At 36.5% G+C, this 19,295-nt stretch overlaps 1 protein-coding gene across 1 annotated transcript in view; it reads right to left on the minus strand.

Annotated features, from left to right (window-relative positions):
- Nucleotides 1-19,295, minus strand: part of PARD3 (par-3 family cell polarity regulator) — a gene marked incomplete at its 5' end in the record, with an annotated part of 522,521 nt that overhangs the window by 131,787 nt on the left and 371,439 nt on the right. Inside the window, one exon of the mRNA XM_023521117.1 lies at nucleotides 15,796-16,038. Coding sequence (XP_023376885.1) covers nucleotides 15,796-16,038 — 243 coding nt within the window. The remainder of the gene's footprint in view (nucleotides 1-15,795; nucleotides 16,039-19,295) is intronic.

Consider the following 19,295-nt stretch of genomic DNA (forward strand, 5'->3'; position numbering starts at 1 on the left):
GTCAGGCTCTGGAATATAGCTATGAATAAAATAGACAAAATGTCCTACTTTAAAGTGAAACTTCATTCTAGTTATTGAAGATGAAATGACTAACCAAAAATTTAAAGTATAAATATGTCACATCAGAATACCATAAGCACTACTAAGAAAAATAAAGGAAGGAACGTAGTTAGGGAGTGCAGGGAAGAGGGGGAGAAGTTCAGATTTGAAATTATTTGTATTTCCTCATATCGACTAACTTTAGTCACTGCTGGTGGAGTTGCCTGCACCTTCCCACCCCTCCAGCTGCTGCAGACACTGAGCCAGGCTCTGGAGAGGTAGCTGGGCTCTTCAAAGGGGAGCACTCCAGGGAGCATGACATTCCACCTAGAAGCACTTGTGACTCACTCCCTCATAAGAGCTGAGGCTCCGCAATGGCCCAGAATTTGCTTAGAATGCCAACCAACTTGTCGCCTGGCCCATCTTCCTCTCCCTGACTAACCATGTTCTCGGCTGCCCTTCTTCCCACTGTTGCAATGAAGGGCTTCAGGCTGGAAGCCCACATGGGAAAACTCAGCCTAGCAGCCATGTGCAAGCACGTGCCAGAGTCCAGCAAGCACTCAAGAAAGACATCAGTCCATAAGAAAGGGTAACACCTGGCTCTACATGCCTGTCCCTGCAGTGATGGGGAGATGGCAGGGCTTTCTTCTGTCCCAGTCTTGAGTTCTCCTACAACAGTGGAGCTTACACCAGTGCTGCAGGTTACTTTTACCATGGTTTCTCATCTCTCTCAGAACACAATGGCATCCAACTCCTGTGCACATACATGTGTGTGGCACTGGCATAGTCATTTGACTTTTAAACACTTTCAAGACTCTGGGTGTGTTACGTGCCACTGCATCCTGGTGACCCTATGAATGAGTGATGTCCACAGTACCCTGTCCTCAAGAGCTCTGCTCAGCCCCTGTTGACTCCTGCCTGTGACTTCTTTAATGAAGTCAATCCATCTCGTATTAGTCTTCCTCTTTTTCTGCTGCCTATTTTCCCAGCATTACTGTCCTTTCCAAAGAACTCGCTTTCTCACAATGCACCAGAAATAGGGCAGCTTTAGTTTTGTTACTTTTGCCTCCAGAGATGTTTCAGGATTACTTTGCTTTAGGACCCACTTGTTGGTCTTTCTGGTGGCCCAGGGTGTCTGTAAAGCTCTCCTCCAATATCATATTTCTGATGAATCACTTTTTTTCCTATCAGCCTTCTTTACCATCCAACTTTCATATCTGTACATAGTAACTGGGAATACGAGGATGTGAATGACCTTAGCCTTGGTCTCTAATGACACATCTTTACCCTTCGTGATTTGTCCTAATTCTTCCATTGTTGTCCTTCTGAGTCTCAGCCTTCTCGTGATTTCTTGGCTGCAGTCTCCATTTGAATTGATGACTGAACCAAGGTAAGCAAAATCTTTAACAATCTCAATGTGTCATCATTTATGTTAAAGTTGTATATTTCTTCTGTAGTCACAATTTGTGTCCTCTTGATGCTCAAATGCAGTCCTGCCTTGGCACTTTCTTCTTCCACTTTTGTCAGAGGTTGTTTCAAATCATTGCTCCTTTCCAGCAGTAATATGGTGTCATCTGCGTATCTTAAGTTATTGATATTTCTTCCAATAATTCTCACTCCTCCTTTCTCTGAGTCTAGCCCAGTTTTTTGTATAATATGTTCTGCATACAGATTAATCAAATAGGGAAATAAAATGCACCCTCATCTGACACTTTTGCCTAAAGGAAGCCATTCTGCCTCTCCATATTCTGTCCTGACAGTGACTTGCTGTCCACAGTACAGGTCACACATCAGGACAGTCCAGTGCTGAGGCACATTCATTTCTTTCAGAGCAGCCCAGAGCTTTCCATGATCCAAGCTGTCAAAAGGCTTTACTGTAGTCTATAAAACATAGACTAACCTTCTTCGGAAATTCTTTGTGGCACTCCAGTATCCAGCAAATGCTCATAATTAGATCTCAAGTGCTTCTTCCTTTTTTGAGTCTATCTCAAACAACCAGCATTTCTTGTTCCATATAAAGTAGAAGCCTTTGTTGCATCAACTCAAGAAATTAGAGTAATGGTTCCATACTTATTGCAATCCTGGATAACTCCTTTCTCGAAAATTGGGAGGTATATTGAACATTTCTGGTTCGTAGGCCATTGTTTTGTTTTCCATATCTGCTGACATATTCTTATTAGGATTTTGACAGATTCAGTCTGTATGGCTTGAAATAATTCTATCGTTATCCAGATGTAAAAGTGATGCGCAATGAGAGCACCGCCTGCCCTTTGGAAAGTCAATCGACACACTGTTTCAGTTATAAGTGGGTCAGGATTGTTGGACATCATAAACCCCAGTCAGCAAGGGTCTCACTACACCTACATATAGTTTGCCTTGATCTAGTATAGAAGCTGGAAATATTATAGAAAAACCAAGACAATTCAGATGTCCTGATCTTCTAAAAGAAAGGTAGTATATTTTGGATCCATTCATTACAAAGAAGGTTAATGGGACTCTCCCAGATGCAAGTGAAATTCCTTAGAATATTAGAAGGAAGATGTTGGTTAAATCACGACTTCATGAGATCAACCAACGTTTCTGAACCGGCTTAGTGAAGTAGTTTGTGTCCAGTACATGCTCAACAGATACTACCAGTAACTAATGTAGTTGCCATCTCCCCCGATGCTCCAGCAAAGCCTGCAGGCCCTAATACTATTGCAAATTATATGTCATTCACAGTCATGAATGGCCAAAACAAGAATTTAAAATTCCTCAGATGCTTAAAGTGATACTATCTTAGAGACATTAATATTCTCATAGATTTATTTTGGAACTGATCCATAAAGTCAATATCGACAATCACAGCTATTGCCCAGGCACCTGAATCCCGTACTCCCCATGAAGAAACCACCTATTTATGACCTAATAGGGTCTGCAGCATCTCCTCCTGTCCTGGCTCCACGTCACTATTCTGTAGGCCTCAATGCCCCATCAACTTGAGGTTCAAAACACCAGGAGCCCTCAAGGCAAAGAAAGCCTTACTTGCTAAAATCTCATAAAACTTTTCAAAAAATCAGACCACTCAGAGAAAAGCCACACCAGTTCTGCCCGTAGCCTTTAGGGGCAGAAGGTATTAAGGAATTTACATAGGAAAGTGTTGACCATGTTTAATATTTACCAGGAGTACATAAATCCAGCATCTTAATTAGACTGCACTGTCAGTCAAAAGTCAGCACGCACACACACACACACATACACACACACACACACACAAATATAGTTCTGACCTATTTAGGATGCAGCTCAAGCACACCACCTTTTAGAATCCCCTTCTTCCCTAACCCAAGTCAATCGCCTTAGCATCCTATTTAATCCCTATCGTTCTGTGTACAACATATTGTGTGTGGTCTGTCATGTGGCACCAAAGGAGAGGAACATGGGAGGTGAATCAGGTCTTGCTCATTTCTATATCCCAGACGCCTTCCACAATTTTTGGCACAAAGTAGCTGCTGAATAACTGCTGGGGAGATGAACAGACAGTCACAGAGCCTGGAAGATAAACATGGACAAGAACTTTGGGCTGTTCAAAGAGTTTAAGCCTTTGAATATTTTACAAAGCCTAAACACACAGACTAGGGGAAAGAAGAAAACGGAAGAAAAAGAGGATTAGGAATAAGTTTTTATCCTCAGCTTTAGTTTCGGTTACAAAATAGGTGCTTTTATATAGCTATGCTACTGCAGCTTGCAAATACAAAAACAAAACTCCTCCATATCAGAATTATAATTATTTAGAATATAAGTCATTTTTCTAGGTTCTCCTCTTTTCCCCCACAGGCCACATGATGACTTTGTGAAATTTGGAGAAACGCCTCATTCCTCGAGATACTGACTGCCATCTGCCAGAAAAATTGCCATAATTGTCCAAATCGATAATAACTAGTAGTTTTATGGAAATCCTTGGAGTTGTATAGTCCATAAGTTGAGCAACTTGATACTCTATGTCTCCCAGCATACCCCAATTCCATTTGCATCCTACTCACCCCTCTCTTAACTTTCTTTAGGATTCTAAGTGACATTAGAATTTAAAATAAATTTGGAGTTAAAATTTTTCTTTACTACTTCTCTGACAGAGTGACTGATGTAAGTCCAGTTTATTATGACCTTCGAAAAACTAAGCACCAAATTGCTTTTCAAACTCTGTACCTGGTATTAAATGATTGGCTAAATACCAAAGCAAGACCAGAGAGGCAAAAGATATCTGACACTTGGTTATTAGGCAGAGTTATTTGAAAGAAAATGTTTTCAAGTCATGAGAATCAATAAATTCTTGAGTGGCAAACTTTTTCTTCTAAATCACATCTTTTTTCATAGAAGGCAACAATATACTTTTATTTTTAAAATACATTTTCACGATTCCAGAATTATATCAAGTTAACATGAAACTATAGTAGTATGTTTCTTAGATGGGTGACTTAGTTATTTTAAACTCAACAAAGGAGTCTCATTGAAACAAAATTGAAGCAAATTTGGTTTATATATAAATTAGAATAAAAACAATCTATGTTTTAAATAGAAAAGTTTGCTAAATTGAAACACTCTTAGCCCTTTATCTGAGTTGCTGGAGGCACTTTAAAGTCAGGTTATGGTATCTTTGAACATATTCTCTAATTCAGACTTTACACTCTTTTCTCTATTCAGACTGATATTACCAATTAATTCCAAGTCACAATAAGATTGGTACTTGAATCCATGGGTTTGGACCGTCTAACAAACCCAGGAGAACTGAAGGCTTGGCCAGATAAGTTATCACGCCAAGCTTCAGGTAAAGCAAGACCTTGGAGCTTCTGTTAGAAGGCTGAAGTCAAATGAAATACCAAGCAGCTCAAGGAGATTTTGACCACAGTGTGGCCAGCTCACCATCAAAGACCCAAAAGTTCAGTGCCCTGCAGAGGGAAAGACAGTAAAATAAAAACACCCTCCGCTGCAAGACTATTTGTTTGAAAACTACTATGAAGTTCTAAAAGAGTTTTTGCTTATCCTCATATTTCTACAGAATATTTAAACTTTCTCAAAGGCTAAAATAAATATATAAACAAACAACCCCATTACACATTACTTCTACAAACAAATTGTGGTTTCAGGCAATGTTAATCAACAAAAAGAATTAAACAAGAAGGTTTTAAAATTAGCCATGACCTTATTTATGGCTTCATTACTTTCAAGATTTCATTTGTTGGGTTGTTTATGTCACCTCAGCCTTTAATTTAATTGCTGCATCTCTAACTATATTAGACTAGCTTTATGGATGGTGATTGCTTGTTTTTACTCACCAAAATTTAACATTCGTAGAACATATAACACCGGAGAGCCGCTTAATTCGCGCATGTATTAGATGAAGCTGGATTTATACTTTAAGACTGATTCTCTATTAGGAAAGTATAATGTGAACCAATACAACACAGTCTCTTGTAATTAGGGATGAGGCTGAAAAGGGAAGTCTTAGAGGCCCACGGACATCATGCTGAGGCCTTAGACTGCATCGTGGAAATAATAAACTACCACTGAATAATTTAAACAAGAGAATGTCATTTTTATTTTAGATAGAAAATTTCAGCTATTGAGTGAAGTAGGCATTTGAGGAGAACAAAGCTGGAGGCTGGAGGAGAGTTAGAAGGCTGCTGCCAGTATCCATGTGTAGTGGTGCAGGAGGAGAGAAAGTTTGGAGTGATCTAGAATGTAAAATTGGTAGGCCTTGTAACTGATGTGGGGGCGGGGGACTGGATGCAAAAGAAAGGCTTATGTCTTGAGCAGATGTGTGGGTAGTGACAGCATTCTCTGAGATTAGGCCCAAGAAACTAGAGCAGGTTGTAATGAAAAATGATGAATTTGGTTTTGGATAGTTTGGGTTTAGGTGCCTGAAAGACAGGAAACATGCATTCCCAGGTGGTACTTAGCTCCAGGAATCTGGGCCTTCAAGGAGAGAGGGCTGGGCTACTGCAGATTATGCATCGCCCGGTGCTGCATGGTAGTTAAAACTTTAACCAAAAATAACCCCTAGGGAATAGCAATGGTATACAGCTATTAGCAATGGTTGCTATTTTCCTAGGGAATCCAAAATTCAGGGGCAAGTAGAAGAGAATCTCTAGAGATAGTTCAGAAAAAATCAGAACAGAAGGAGGAAGCAAGAGACAGCCACATCATACACAGAAACTAAGAGAGCAGTTTCAGGAACACTACAGAGTGACCCAGAATGGAAGGAGAAGTGCTTACTGAATAAGGCATGTAGGAGGCCATTAGGAAACTAACATATTATGGCTGCCGTAATCAATTCCCATAAACTTACTGCAATAAGATAACACTAATTTATTATATGATAGTTCTGGAGGTCAGAAGTCTAAAACAGATTTCACTGGGCCAAAATCAAGGTGTTGGCAGGGATGTGTTCCTTCTGGGGGCTCTAGAAAAGAATGCACTTGCATTCCTTGTCTCAAAGTGAGCAGCCTCGCGTCTTCAAATCTCTTTGACTCTCCTGCTTGTCATTCACTTACAAAGACTGCATTGGGCCCATCTGAATACTCCAGGAAAAATCTTCCCATTTTAAGATCTTTAACTGAATCAGATTTGCAATGTCTCTTCTGCTATATGAAGTAACATATTCACAGGTTCCAGGGATTAGGGCATGGGCATCTTTGGGGTCTATTATTCTGTCTGTCACATGTAGTGAACGAGATGTGGGAAAGAAGATACAGCAGTCTGTAACAAATCTAGATTAACCTTTTAAGAAGTTTGGATTATAAGTGAAGAGGAAAATTGGGCAGAAACTAGCTAGAGGGTAAAAAAGGATGTTTTAAAAACATGTGATAAAGACATGAGTATGTTAACCAGCTATGCAGAAGTGCCAGCAGAGGCACAGGCTGAAATGGGGCTGAGAGGAGAAGACTGATGGAGCAGGCCCCTTGCAGGGGGCGGCGGGGGCGAGGGGGCGGGCTGGAAAACGGCGGTGTTCCCAAAGCTCTCCTGGAACAAGGAATGCTGATGCTCAGCAGGTAGGAAGAGAGAAGTAGCCTAGGAGCAGATGTCAGTGGGGGATAGGTGTGGAGATGAGAGGCATGTTGACGGGAACGAGAAAGTTTGGAACATCTGCTGAGGTGAATGGAGCTGGCCAAGGGCAGACATAAGTAGTTAAGGGCACTGAGATAGGGCCAGGGCAGAGCACGTTAATTAGCGATGGCACCAATTTGCAAAACTCATATGACAATGCCATTTACTACATTTGAGAATTACTTTTTCACATTTCAAGAAAGGCAGAGATAAATAATACCAAGTAAATAAAGTGGTATTTGATTTTTTGAATAGCAAATACGACTTTGTTATGTGACCCAACATTTATAAAAGAGCACATGTTTAATAACTGCCTGTATCTAAGAAAATTAGTTTTCTGTGTTTGCCAGATTTACTTTTGACACAGCTGGATTCCAGTTTTAATGGGGGAAAAACAAGTTCACAAAGGTCGTTTCTTTTAAAATTGGCATTTTCTCTTTAGTGGTAAAATGCATGCAAAAAGCGTATGATTATGGTATTTATGTTTCCATTAAAGTGCCCTCAACAAGCTGGGGGAGTCTAGCCTACTATTTTCCTGCTATTTAGATTTATAGCAGCACAGTACCTATTTTATTTCAATTATATTTGAGTACAATGCACTCTTGGTAGCAAATGATTGCATGGTGACAGTCAGCAAATGTCTGTTAGAGCTGTCTTTCTGTGGAGTTTTTATATACAGATTCTGATACCTGGATAGAAAAATACGAATTTTATAGTGTCCTCAAGTTAAAGAAAGAAAACATTATTGACCAGCATTCCATCATTTCTTTGTTAGAATTCAAAGCATAATGAACTTTTAAATTGAAATTATGTAGCTTACATTAAAATAAATTTTAGTGTCAAGCAACACTGAATAAAGTTTATAAATATCATACCTGTTGACTAACCTTTTCAAAAAGATTATTATTTAGTTATAGGTGAACATTGGAAATTTATGAATGTCAAGATAAAGCTGTATGGAAATCATAAATTATTTTACAGCTTCACGTTTAACAGACCTTAATGAACTAACTTATATTGCAGTTCCAATTGATTTTTTCATTAGCCCAAGAGTGTTGCTTTTCAAAGGGTGTACAGACTGGTTGGATTACAGTCAACTGAGGTGCTTGTTGAAAATGTGGGTTCTTAGTCCCCATCCATGTCTATTGAATCAGAATACTTATGAGTGGAGATCAACAAAACTGTATTTATGAGAAGTATTTCAGATCCTTTGCATACATGCTAATAAAATTTTAAAAAATCACTGTTCTAGAACAGAGTCTGTGAAAGTTCTTAAGATCATAATTCCTGCCAATGCCATACTGTTTTTATTATTGCAGCTTTGTAGTATGGTTTGAAGTCAGGGAGTGGTACCTCTCTGGCTTTGTTCTTTTTTCTCAGGATTGCTTTGGCTATTTGGGGTCTTTTGTGGTTCCATACAAATTTGATGAATTTTTTCTCTATCTCTGTGAAAAATGCCATAGAGATTTTGACAGAGATTGCATTAAGTCTGTATATTGCTTTAGGTAATTTGGCCATTTTGACAATCCTACTTCTTCTAATCCATGAACATGAAATATCTCAATTTCTTTGTGTCTTCAATTTCTTTGTAGTTTTCAGTATACAGGACTTTCACTTCCTTTGTTAACTTTATTCTGGGGTATTTTATTCTTTTTGTTGCAATTGTAAATGAGATTACTTTCTTCATTTCCTTTTCCGATATTGTTAGTATACAGGAATGCAATGGATTTCTGTATAGTGATTTTGCATGCTGCGACTTTACTATATTTGTTGACTGTTTCTAATAGTCTTTTGGGGGAGTCTTTAGGGTATTCTATATATAGAATGATGTCATCTACAAATAGTGACAATTTAACTCTTTCATTTCCAATTTGGATACCTTTTATTTCTTTTTCTTGCCTGATAGCTCTAGCTAAGACTTCTAGTACTATGCTGAATAACAGCGGCAAGAGTGAGCATCTTTATCGTGCTCCTGATCTTAGAGGAAAAGCTGTCAATTTTTCATCACTGCGTACAATATTGGCAGAGAGTTTGTCATAAATGGCCTTTATTATGGTGAGGTATTTCCTTTCTATACCTATTATTGTTTTATTGTAAATAGATATTGTATCCTGTCAAATGCATCTATTAATGTGATCATATAATTTTTCTCTTTTATTTTGCCATTATGGTGTATCACATTGATTAGTATATGTATATTGAACCACCCTTGTATCCCTGGAATGAACCTCACTTAATTGTGATGAATTATTTTAATGTATTGTTGTATTCGATTTGCTAATATTTTGTTTAGGATTTTTGCATCTATGTTCATCAGAGATATCGGCCTGTAATTTTCTTTTTTTGTGTGTTGTCCTTGCCAGGTTTTGGTGTCAAGGTGATGTTAGCCTCGTAAAATGAGTAGGAAGCATTACCTCTTCTTTAGGTTTTTTGAAGAGTTTGAAGGAAGATAAGATGTTAAATTTTCCTTGAAGGTTTTATAAAATTCACCAGTGAACAGAATTGATAGCTCAGAAATAAACTCACATGTATGTGGGAAGTAATTGAGCCAAAACAAACAATGGAGAAAGGAAAGCCTCTTTAATAAATGATGTTGAGAAAGAAAAATGGAAAGCCACATGAAAAAGAATGACACTAGACTGTTACCTGATACCATACACAAAAATTAACTCAAAATGGATTAAAGACTTGAATATAAGACCTGAAACAATAAAATAAATAGAAGAAAACATGGGCGCTAAACTTATAGACCTCGGTCTCAGAGGAGTTTTTTGTGATCTTAACCCCAAAGCCAGGGAAGTAAAATCAAAAATAAATAAATGGGACTACATCAAACTAAAAAGCTTCTGTATAGCAAAAGAAACCATCGACAACACAAAAAGGCAGCCAACTGAATGGGAGACGATATTTGCAAATGATACCTCAGATAAGAGGCTAATATCCAAAATATATGAAGAACTCACACAACTCAACAACAAAATCAAACCACCTAATTTAAAAAGTTGGCAGGGGACCTGAATAGACATTTACTTTATCAAGACATACAGGTTGTCAATAGATACATAAAAAGATGCTCAACATCACTAGTTCTAAGGAAAATGCAAAACCTAAATGAGATACAACCTCACACCTATTATCAACAAGTAATAACAAGTGTTGGAGGGGATGTGAAGAAAAGGGAACCCTCACACACTGCTAGTGGGAATGTAAATTGGTACAGCCACTATGGAAAACAGTATGGTGGTTCCTCAGAAAATTAGAATAGAGATACCATGTGACTCAGCAATTCTTCTTCTGGGTATCTACCTGAAAAACTTGAAAACACTTATTTGTAAAGATACATGTACCCTTATGTTCACCGAAGCATTATTCACAATAGCCAAGACATGGAAACAATCTAAATGTCTTTTGATGGATTATTGCATAAAGAAGATGTCACACACACACACACGATGGAATACTACTCAGCCAGAAAAAAAGATGAAATACTGCTCTCTGTGACAATATGGATGGATCTTAAGAGTATCACGCTAAGTGAAATAAGTCAGACAGAAAAAGACAAGAAACACGTGATTTCATTCATACATAGGATATGAAATAAAAAGCAACAAATGAACAAAGAAAACAAACAAGCTCATAGATACAGACAACAGAATGGTGTTTAACAAAGAAGAAAGGGGTGGGAGGAGGACGAAGAGGGTAAGGGGGTCCAAATACATGACTACTGAAGGAGACTAGACTGTGGGTGGTGAGCATATGATGGACTACACAGATGTTATGCTCTAAAGCTATATACTTGAAATTTATATAATGTTATTTACCAATGTTACCCCAATAAGTTTAATTTAAACTTTTTTTTTTTAATTATGATTCCTGCCTGTCTGCCTTCCTGCTTGCCTACCCTGCCTGGAGATAATATAAATAGAAATGTCAAAATTTTAGACAAGGTTTGAGACGTTCAAGCTTCCACATCTCCGTGGAGCTTTACAGGCTTGGAATCAGCAAGAATTTCACAAAAGTAGAATATGAAGAACTTCAAAGAATTCTATGAAAGTACAAAATGGATACCTTTAAAATGTCAAAGGGCCTACTGAAATTGATTGAGAAATCACATTCTTACACTACTGTCCCCCTATTCACTCAAACAAACCATTTTGCAGTACTTACTCTTATTCCAAGTATTTATACTGTGGGAGCAATCTGGAATGTCTCATACTAAACTCAGTAAGTCATAATTTAAAGATAAACTATTCATGATGTGATGTGATTTATGGCAAATACGTAAGAGACCAAGCTATTTAATGACTGAAGAAGTATCAGCAGAACTGCATCCCCACGCCTTTATGTGCGTGTTAAGTATAAGGAATAAAACACACCTTTATTCATTTCAATTTCATTGTTTGCTTGTTTCCGCACCAAGATGGGGATGCTGTGCTTTCCTGAGAGTAAATTCCCATTTCTTAACTAACAATGCTACACCAAACACTTAAACAGTGCTTACTTTGGACCAGGCACAGTGCTAAGTGCTTTATACGTGAGTCCTCCTTAAGCCTAATGAGGTAAGTACCATCCTTATTCTCATTTTGCAAATAAGGAAAATGAAGCATAGAGTTTACACAGCTGATGGTAAAAAGCCCAGATTCAAACCCAGGCAGTGTGCTTCCATAATTCACGCTCTTTTACATTATACTCGACTACCTCCTACTTTACAGCAGAATTACCGCTAGTGGTAAGAGTTGCCCGCAGATAGTAGTATATGCTAGCAAACGTTTGATTGACAGCATTTAAGTCGAGGCTAAAAAAAATGAAAGGTAGAGAGCTGATTGAGAGACAATGGAGAGTTTGTCCACTATTTAATTTTAGGAAATATTGTGGAAATGATTTGGCCAGTGGATACACTTTACCAATATGTAGATCATCTTGTTTTAAAAATGATAATTCCCTTTGGGCTCTTGTGTGCATGATTCACTGCACTCAGAATGGTATTGGCTCCATGACACAGAAGCCTGATGGAGCACAAGCGATTTAAACAAATAAGGGTCTCAGTTCCACATGTAACAAGGAATAGAGGCCAGGCTGTTTCTCTCTTCCTCTGCAGTGTTGTTAGATGAACCCCATCTTGGAGTACCCATCCAAGTTCCAGGAAGAGAAGAGGGAAAATGGCAAAGGGAAAAAGCTGAGTCAGATCTATTTTAATTAGGAAAAACTAGCTTTGCAGGAAGTCCCATCCAAGAACAACTTCTAACTCATTAGACAGAACAATGTAGGGGAGCCTGGGATATTGAAATTTTTAGCTGGGCACATTGCCAGCCTGAACAAAATTAGGATTCTATTAAATAAGGAAGAAGAAAGAATAGGCTTCAGATTGTCAACTGACTGCCTATATGACCACGAAATCCAAAAAGTTGAATAGTAAAGTTTACTAGACACCAACTGCAAATTTTGGTGAAATTTAGTTGATGAGTTTCTTTATTGGGTATATTCTTCATTTAGGAAATACTCTCTGAGGAGTTTCAAGTTTTATGTTTCCATTTGAATGATTATTTTTAAAGACTTAATAAAAGCATATTCTAGGTCATCCAGTAAGTGTACTATTTTGCCATCTGAATTTGTTTACAAATACGAAGACACCAAAAAATACTACTTTCACTGTCTATTCACTTTCACTTCTATTAATGGTAATAGAAGCAAGATGGACTTACTGCAAAATGAAGCATCGATGAGGCATACAGACAGACCAAAGATCACTGGCTATAGACATGCAAAAGAACTGCAGAAATCTAACGGAGAAAAGTAAAGGGTGAACTGAGTCAGCCCTCGGCTTGCGGGGGTAGGCAAGCAAACTAAAACGAGCCTGCCATGGCGTAGCCCCCACCACATTCATGATGTGTGCAGGAGTTTAGATAAAAAAGAACAACAACATCATTGGTCACATTAAATTAATGTTGTTCATTTGAATGTAATGGTTTTGCTGTTTTGTTTGTATTTAATTTGTAAAGATGTTTGGTTTTATAGTTGTATAATGGCTATAAACAGAAGGAGTTTAGTCCTATTTTATTTTTATACATATTTAAGTAACATTATAACCAAAACAATTTAAGTCTATACCGCTGTATCAAGAGGGTGTCTTTTAAAAAGAGTCTCTACACGGCCCAAGTCTGAGAAACACTTTTCTACAGCTTCCTCTCACAGGAAAAGACAACAAAGGCGATGCCATCATTTCTAAGCCAAATTCATATTCAGCTCCTGCTTGGTGAAGACATACTTTACAGGTGTGATAAGCCCCAACTTTCTGGATTAGTGATATCATTGTTTAATGGGCATCTTACACTCTGCACAAACAATTATAAGAAACTAATGTTTCTGTGATCCTTTTTTAAATCTCTCTCTCTTGAGTTAGAAGTGTCTTAGAAATGCTCTAGCCCAATCACCCTTTGGAGGCACAAATGCACAGAACTGTACAATCCCCAACAGACAGCTGTCTGTGCTGTGACCGAGCGAGGCTGAGGGGGCTTCTAAATATAGCGATGGCTATGATATGATTTCAAGATGCTTGGTGTGACTCATTCCTATGACTTGTCTCCTCTGAAATATTTTGCTGGTTTTTTTTTTTTTTTTTCTTTTTAATTTTTCAATGTTGAGTGGGGTTTTGATGGAAATTTGTGAGGAGGCTGAGTTTCAGGGTGGGGTCAGCATGGTTCAGAGTAGAAATGCAGGCGGGGATGCTGGATGGAGCCCAATAGCAGACAGGGCTCTGAGCAGGTAAGCTCTTTTGAAAACTTGCACACATCCTTAGGAGGGATTTAGATTCTTGTAGGGCCCTGGTGTTTAAACTGGGCTTTAAAGCAATGATTTCTCACCTAAGGAGCTGGAAAGATCCCTTCCAACTACCATCTCTTATGTCAGGTGGGACTTTTCAGCTGTGTAAACAACTGCTACAAGCCCATCCACTATTTTTTAGATTTTCAAACTAGATGTAGAAGGTGCTGAAATTGACTAATGCTTTTATCAAAGATCAATAATATGTTAACTAATTTTATTTTTAGTTTTTCCAAAAGTTACTAACTGGAAATGCCAGTGTTTCTGTTGTCTTTTCTTCTAAGAAAACATTTTCAATGGGACATTCATGGCCTTCAAATGCTATTTGACTTCTACAAGCAGCAAAAAACCTGCAAGAAGTTTTTTAAGAAAATGTCACCGTCACTGATAATAACCTTAGTCTTTGAATCCTGACACAATAAGTACTGTGAACGTTCTAGGTGATCACACCAAAAGAGTTTAAGGAAACCACAAGCCACCTATGTTAACTTACATTACTCACTCATTCTCATTACAGTCGACAGAGAATAGATTTTCTCAAAACAATAAAAAAACAAAAAAAAAAAATAAAAAAACAAAAAAAGAGACAACAGAATATCTGACTAGTGTTTTACCTTAAGATCTGCTTCTCCTCTTGCTGTTCTTTAAAATGCTTCCTTCTGGTTTGCCTGAGGGTTACCGGTTGTATTTGCAAACCTCTATTAAAAATAGCTGGCGATAAGTAACTAAAATATAGACTACTTGCAAAACGTAGCAGCCAAATAACACATGGGTGCTATAGGAGAAATGATTCTAGTACACCATTGGTCCTGCAGGGCTACTGCAGACCAACAATATCAGCATCGGACATGGGAACTTGCTAGAAATGCAAATTCTCAGGCTCCACTCCAGACCCACTGCATCAAAATCTGGGGGAAAGTTAATCAATCTGTGTTTAAAGAAGTCCTCTAGGTGACATTGGTGCATGCTAAAGCTTTGAAGTGAAAACTGCTGTGTTTAATGTTGAAAGCCCAGCTCCCCTAAAGAGCAACGATAATAAGAAACCATTATAAGATGTGATGGTATTAGCATGTTTTTATGACAATAACATGTATATGTGTATGTTTGAAATAAAAAGAAATTAGCATTATTTTCTTCAAACTTAACTTTACATAGTGTTTGAATATATAAATAGATGGAAAAAGATCTATTTTTAAATTGTTTCAGTTAAAATTTGAAGTATATAGCCATTAAAATATATAGCCAAAAAATATATAGTCATATAGTCAGTTAAAATTGGAAATAAATATATAGCGTTAACATGTAGTCAACATTGCACTACTTTATGCTATATTGATATATAACAGACCTGCAGTTATCAATGAAGCAAGTCAAATACTGGCGATACTGTATATCTCATTCATTAATTCTTTCATAAGATAAAATCATGTCACCAAAAAAAAGTAGCCCTTCTAAACAAATCTTAATTAGAACAAATCATGTCATTCTCCATCTATTTAATTACCACTAGAGGCTTTCTCAGTAATAAAAGAAAATACAGCTTAAGTAGAAGAGCCATAATTTCAAGTTTGCTTTTTATTTGAGTTATAAACTAAAGGTTAGTTTTCCAGTCTAAAACCATTTCAAGAACAAAATGAAATATGTTGGGATCATTAGAAAAACTATCAAAACCTCTGCTGCTCCTTCCATTAGGCTTTGCTTTGTGTAAACTAAATACTGTTGGACACAATGACTTTTCAAAGGCCACTAATAAAAGGCAGTTCTGGTTTCAGGACTGATGAACAATCGAATTCCTTGTCAAAAACTATATAAAGTTGATTTGGAAGCAATACCCTGATTGCTCCTGGAGCCTACCTGTCTACAGGTGAAGGTTTGGAATTCCGTGGCTTCTTCACTTGGGCATACAAAGCATCCATCATATGTCCTTCTCTTGGGCTCTGGGGTCTGGCATTGAGAGCAATGGAACCCTCATAGGAAGAAATTCCCCCGTACATCAACTCATCATCACAGCCAAACGTCCGATGAAAATCTTGGATTTCAGCATAGTCACGTTCTCGAGCTTGTCGCTCTCTAAATTCTCGAGTTTTGGCTTGAATCCTGTAAAAGTAGAACGAATTTGAAATAAGAGAAGCTATGCCTTCTCAAAGGACTGCATAGAGAAACATTCATCAAAACATGTAAAACACATTTTATTTCAGGCAGCTATGAGAAAATTGATGGTATAAATGATGTTATATTCATTTTTGATTGTCAAGGTAATGTCATGGATGCTCAGAAATAATCATTTCAGATAACTTTTGTTCATGTCAATGACATACAGTCATAATTTGCATCCTAATTTAAATAGTCACTTATTAACAACGTATAAATACTCAACAGGCATAGATAGTTTTAGGCATTCGCATGAACTTTTTAAAAGCAAGAAGTGACTTTTTAAAAAAGTTACACACACATGTATACATTTATGCATGGGTGCATAATTTATATATCTTACTCATTATAAACATATTATGCTCATTTAACATACTATGAAGCTTAAATATGAATCCACACTATAATTATTTATTAACAGCAAAAGAAGATCTCAGCTTAATGACACCATCTTTGATTTTACGTGATGTGTAGAGAACTGGCAAATCCTGAGATGAAGAAAAAGAAGGCATGTATCCAATGAAGAAATAAAATTTGCCTGTGTTAGTACAAAACTGACCTTACGTAATTACTTTTACTTAAGATGTATTTAAATATTTTTATTAAACTACTTGGTATAAAGTCCTCTTCAACCAATAATATATTGATATAATTTATGTTCTAAGTCAATCTTATTTATCAAAAAATAGAATTTTGATGATTTTTGATGATGTTTTATACGGAAAATATTTTTGATGATGTTTAATGTGGAAAACACTTCCAAATGTAAATGTTTCCTTAAAAAATGAAGTCTTTTTTATATAAAATACCATTTTAGACTTTTACGAGTTCAGTATTTTACTGCAAAGTTATTTGCTTCTTTCATATTTAAAGTAGACCACTGCTTGCAGAAATGACACATAAATATATCTTCAAAAAATACAGAAAAGATACAAAAATGAGATGAAGACAATACAAAAAAAGAAAGAAAACTACAGGCTGATGTCCCTCATGAATATAGAAACTAAAATCCTTAACAAAATATTAGCAAATAGAATTTAGCAATATATAAATAGAATTATACATGATGACTAAGTAACGTGTTATACAGGAATGCAAGGCTGGTTCAACATTCAAAAATCAATTAATGTAATCCAATAATAGGCTAAAGAATAAAAATCATATGTTCTTATCAGTTGATGCAGAAAAAATTTGATAAAATTCAACACTAATCATGACAAAAACTCTCAAAAACTAGATATAGAAAAGAATTAACTTCCTAAACTTGATAAAAGCAACTACGAAAAAACTATTGGTAACACTATATATAATGAAGAAAGGCTGAATGCTTTCCCCTAAGATTGGTAAGGATATCTGTTCCCACCACTGTAATTCAATGTAGCATTGGAAATTCTAAACAATTCAATAAGCTAGAAAAGGAAATAAACAGCATACGGATTGGAAAGGAAATGATAAAACGATTCTTATTTGCAATGACATGATGATCTACACAGAAATACCAAGGAATCTACAAAACTCTCCTCAAACTAAAAAAGCAAGTTCAGCAAGGTAACAGGATACAACATTAATGTACAAAAATCCATTGAATTTCTATACACTGGCAATGAACATGGAAGCTAAAATGAAAAATACACTGCCATTTATAACCACTAAAAATGAAATACATAGATACATAAATATAAATAAAGTTGGTTTATAGATATGTATAAAAATATATAGATATAAATCTAATAAAACAGGTATAGGACTTGTATGTTGAAAACCACACAATGCTGATGAAAGATATCAAAGATCTAAAGAAGAGAAATACTGTGATGATGGATGAAAGGCTCAACATAATAAAGAAGTCAATTCTCACCAAGTTGATATACAGGTTTAATGTAATCCTTATAAAAATCTCAGTGAGATTCTTGCAGATATAGACAAGATTATTTTTAAATATAAATGGAAAGGCAAAGGATAGAACAGCTAAACAACTGTGAAAAAGAAAAATAAAGTGGGAGGAATCACACTCCCTGACTGCAAGACTTGTAATATAGCTATAATAACCAAGACTGTGTGGTATCTATGCAGCGAGAGACACAGAGATCAATGGAACAGAATAAAGAACTGAGAAATATCCAACAAGTATGAACAACTGATTTCTCACAATTGTGCAAAAGCAATTCAATGGAATAAAACAGTCTTTTCAACATAGTGCTAGGGCAATTCGATATCCATAGGCAAAAATAAAAACAAAACAAGAAAACACTCTGAACTTAAACTTCATACTTGATACAAAAATTAACTCAAAATGGATCACAGATTTAAATGTAAAATGTAAAACTATAAAAGCCATTAGGGAAGTGCAAATTAAGACAATAAGCTATCACTCCACATCTATTTGATCAGTTGAAATAAAAAAGTGACAATATTAAATGCTGACAAGGAAGCTCTCATACATACATTGCTGTTGGAAACCTAAAATGGTACAGCCATCCTGGAAAACAGCCTGGATGTTTTCTACAAAACTAGACATACACTTGCTGTGTCACTTAGCAACTGTACTCCTGGGCATTTATTTCAAAGAAATGAAACCTTAAATCCAAGCAAAAACCTGTACACAATTGTTTATGCAAACTTTATTTCTAATATTCAAAAACTGAAAATAACTAAAATGTCCTACAAAAAGTAAATGGCTAACAAACTCAGGTACATACATAACCACAGAATACTGCTCAGCAGTACAAATGAACAGACTATTAAAACAGCAACTTGAATCAATCTCAGTGGCATTATGCTATGTGAAAAAAAAGCCAATCTCAGAAGGTCACATATGTAAGATTTCATTCATGTAACATTCTCAAAATCACATAATTATAGACATGATGAATAGATTAGTGGTTGCTGGGGGTTAGCTATGGTGGGAGCAGAGGGGTGGGTGTGACTATACACAGCAGCATGAGAAAAATCTTTGTAATGGAATAGTTCTGTTTCTTGACTGCAGTGAAGTTATGTGACTACACATGTGACAAGATGGCACAGAACTATATACACACATGGTGCCAACATAAATTTCCTAGTTTTGATATTGTATTACAGTCATATAAGTTCTAACTGTTGGGGAAAATGGATGAAAGATATAGGAGACCACACTGTACCATCTTTGCAAATTCCTGTAAATCTAAAATTATTTCAAAGTTTTTTTTTTTTTTTTTTTAAAG

The sequence above is a fragment of the Pteropus vampyrus genome, unplaced genomic scaffold (assembly GCF_000151845.1).
Source record: "Pteropus vampyrus isolate Shadow unplaced genomic scaffold, Pvam_2.0 Scaffold294, whole genome shotgun sequence".
In the NCBI taxonomy this organism is placed as follows: Eukaryota; Metazoa; Chordata; class Mammalia; order Chiroptera; family Pteropodidae; genus Pteropus; species Pteropus vampyrus.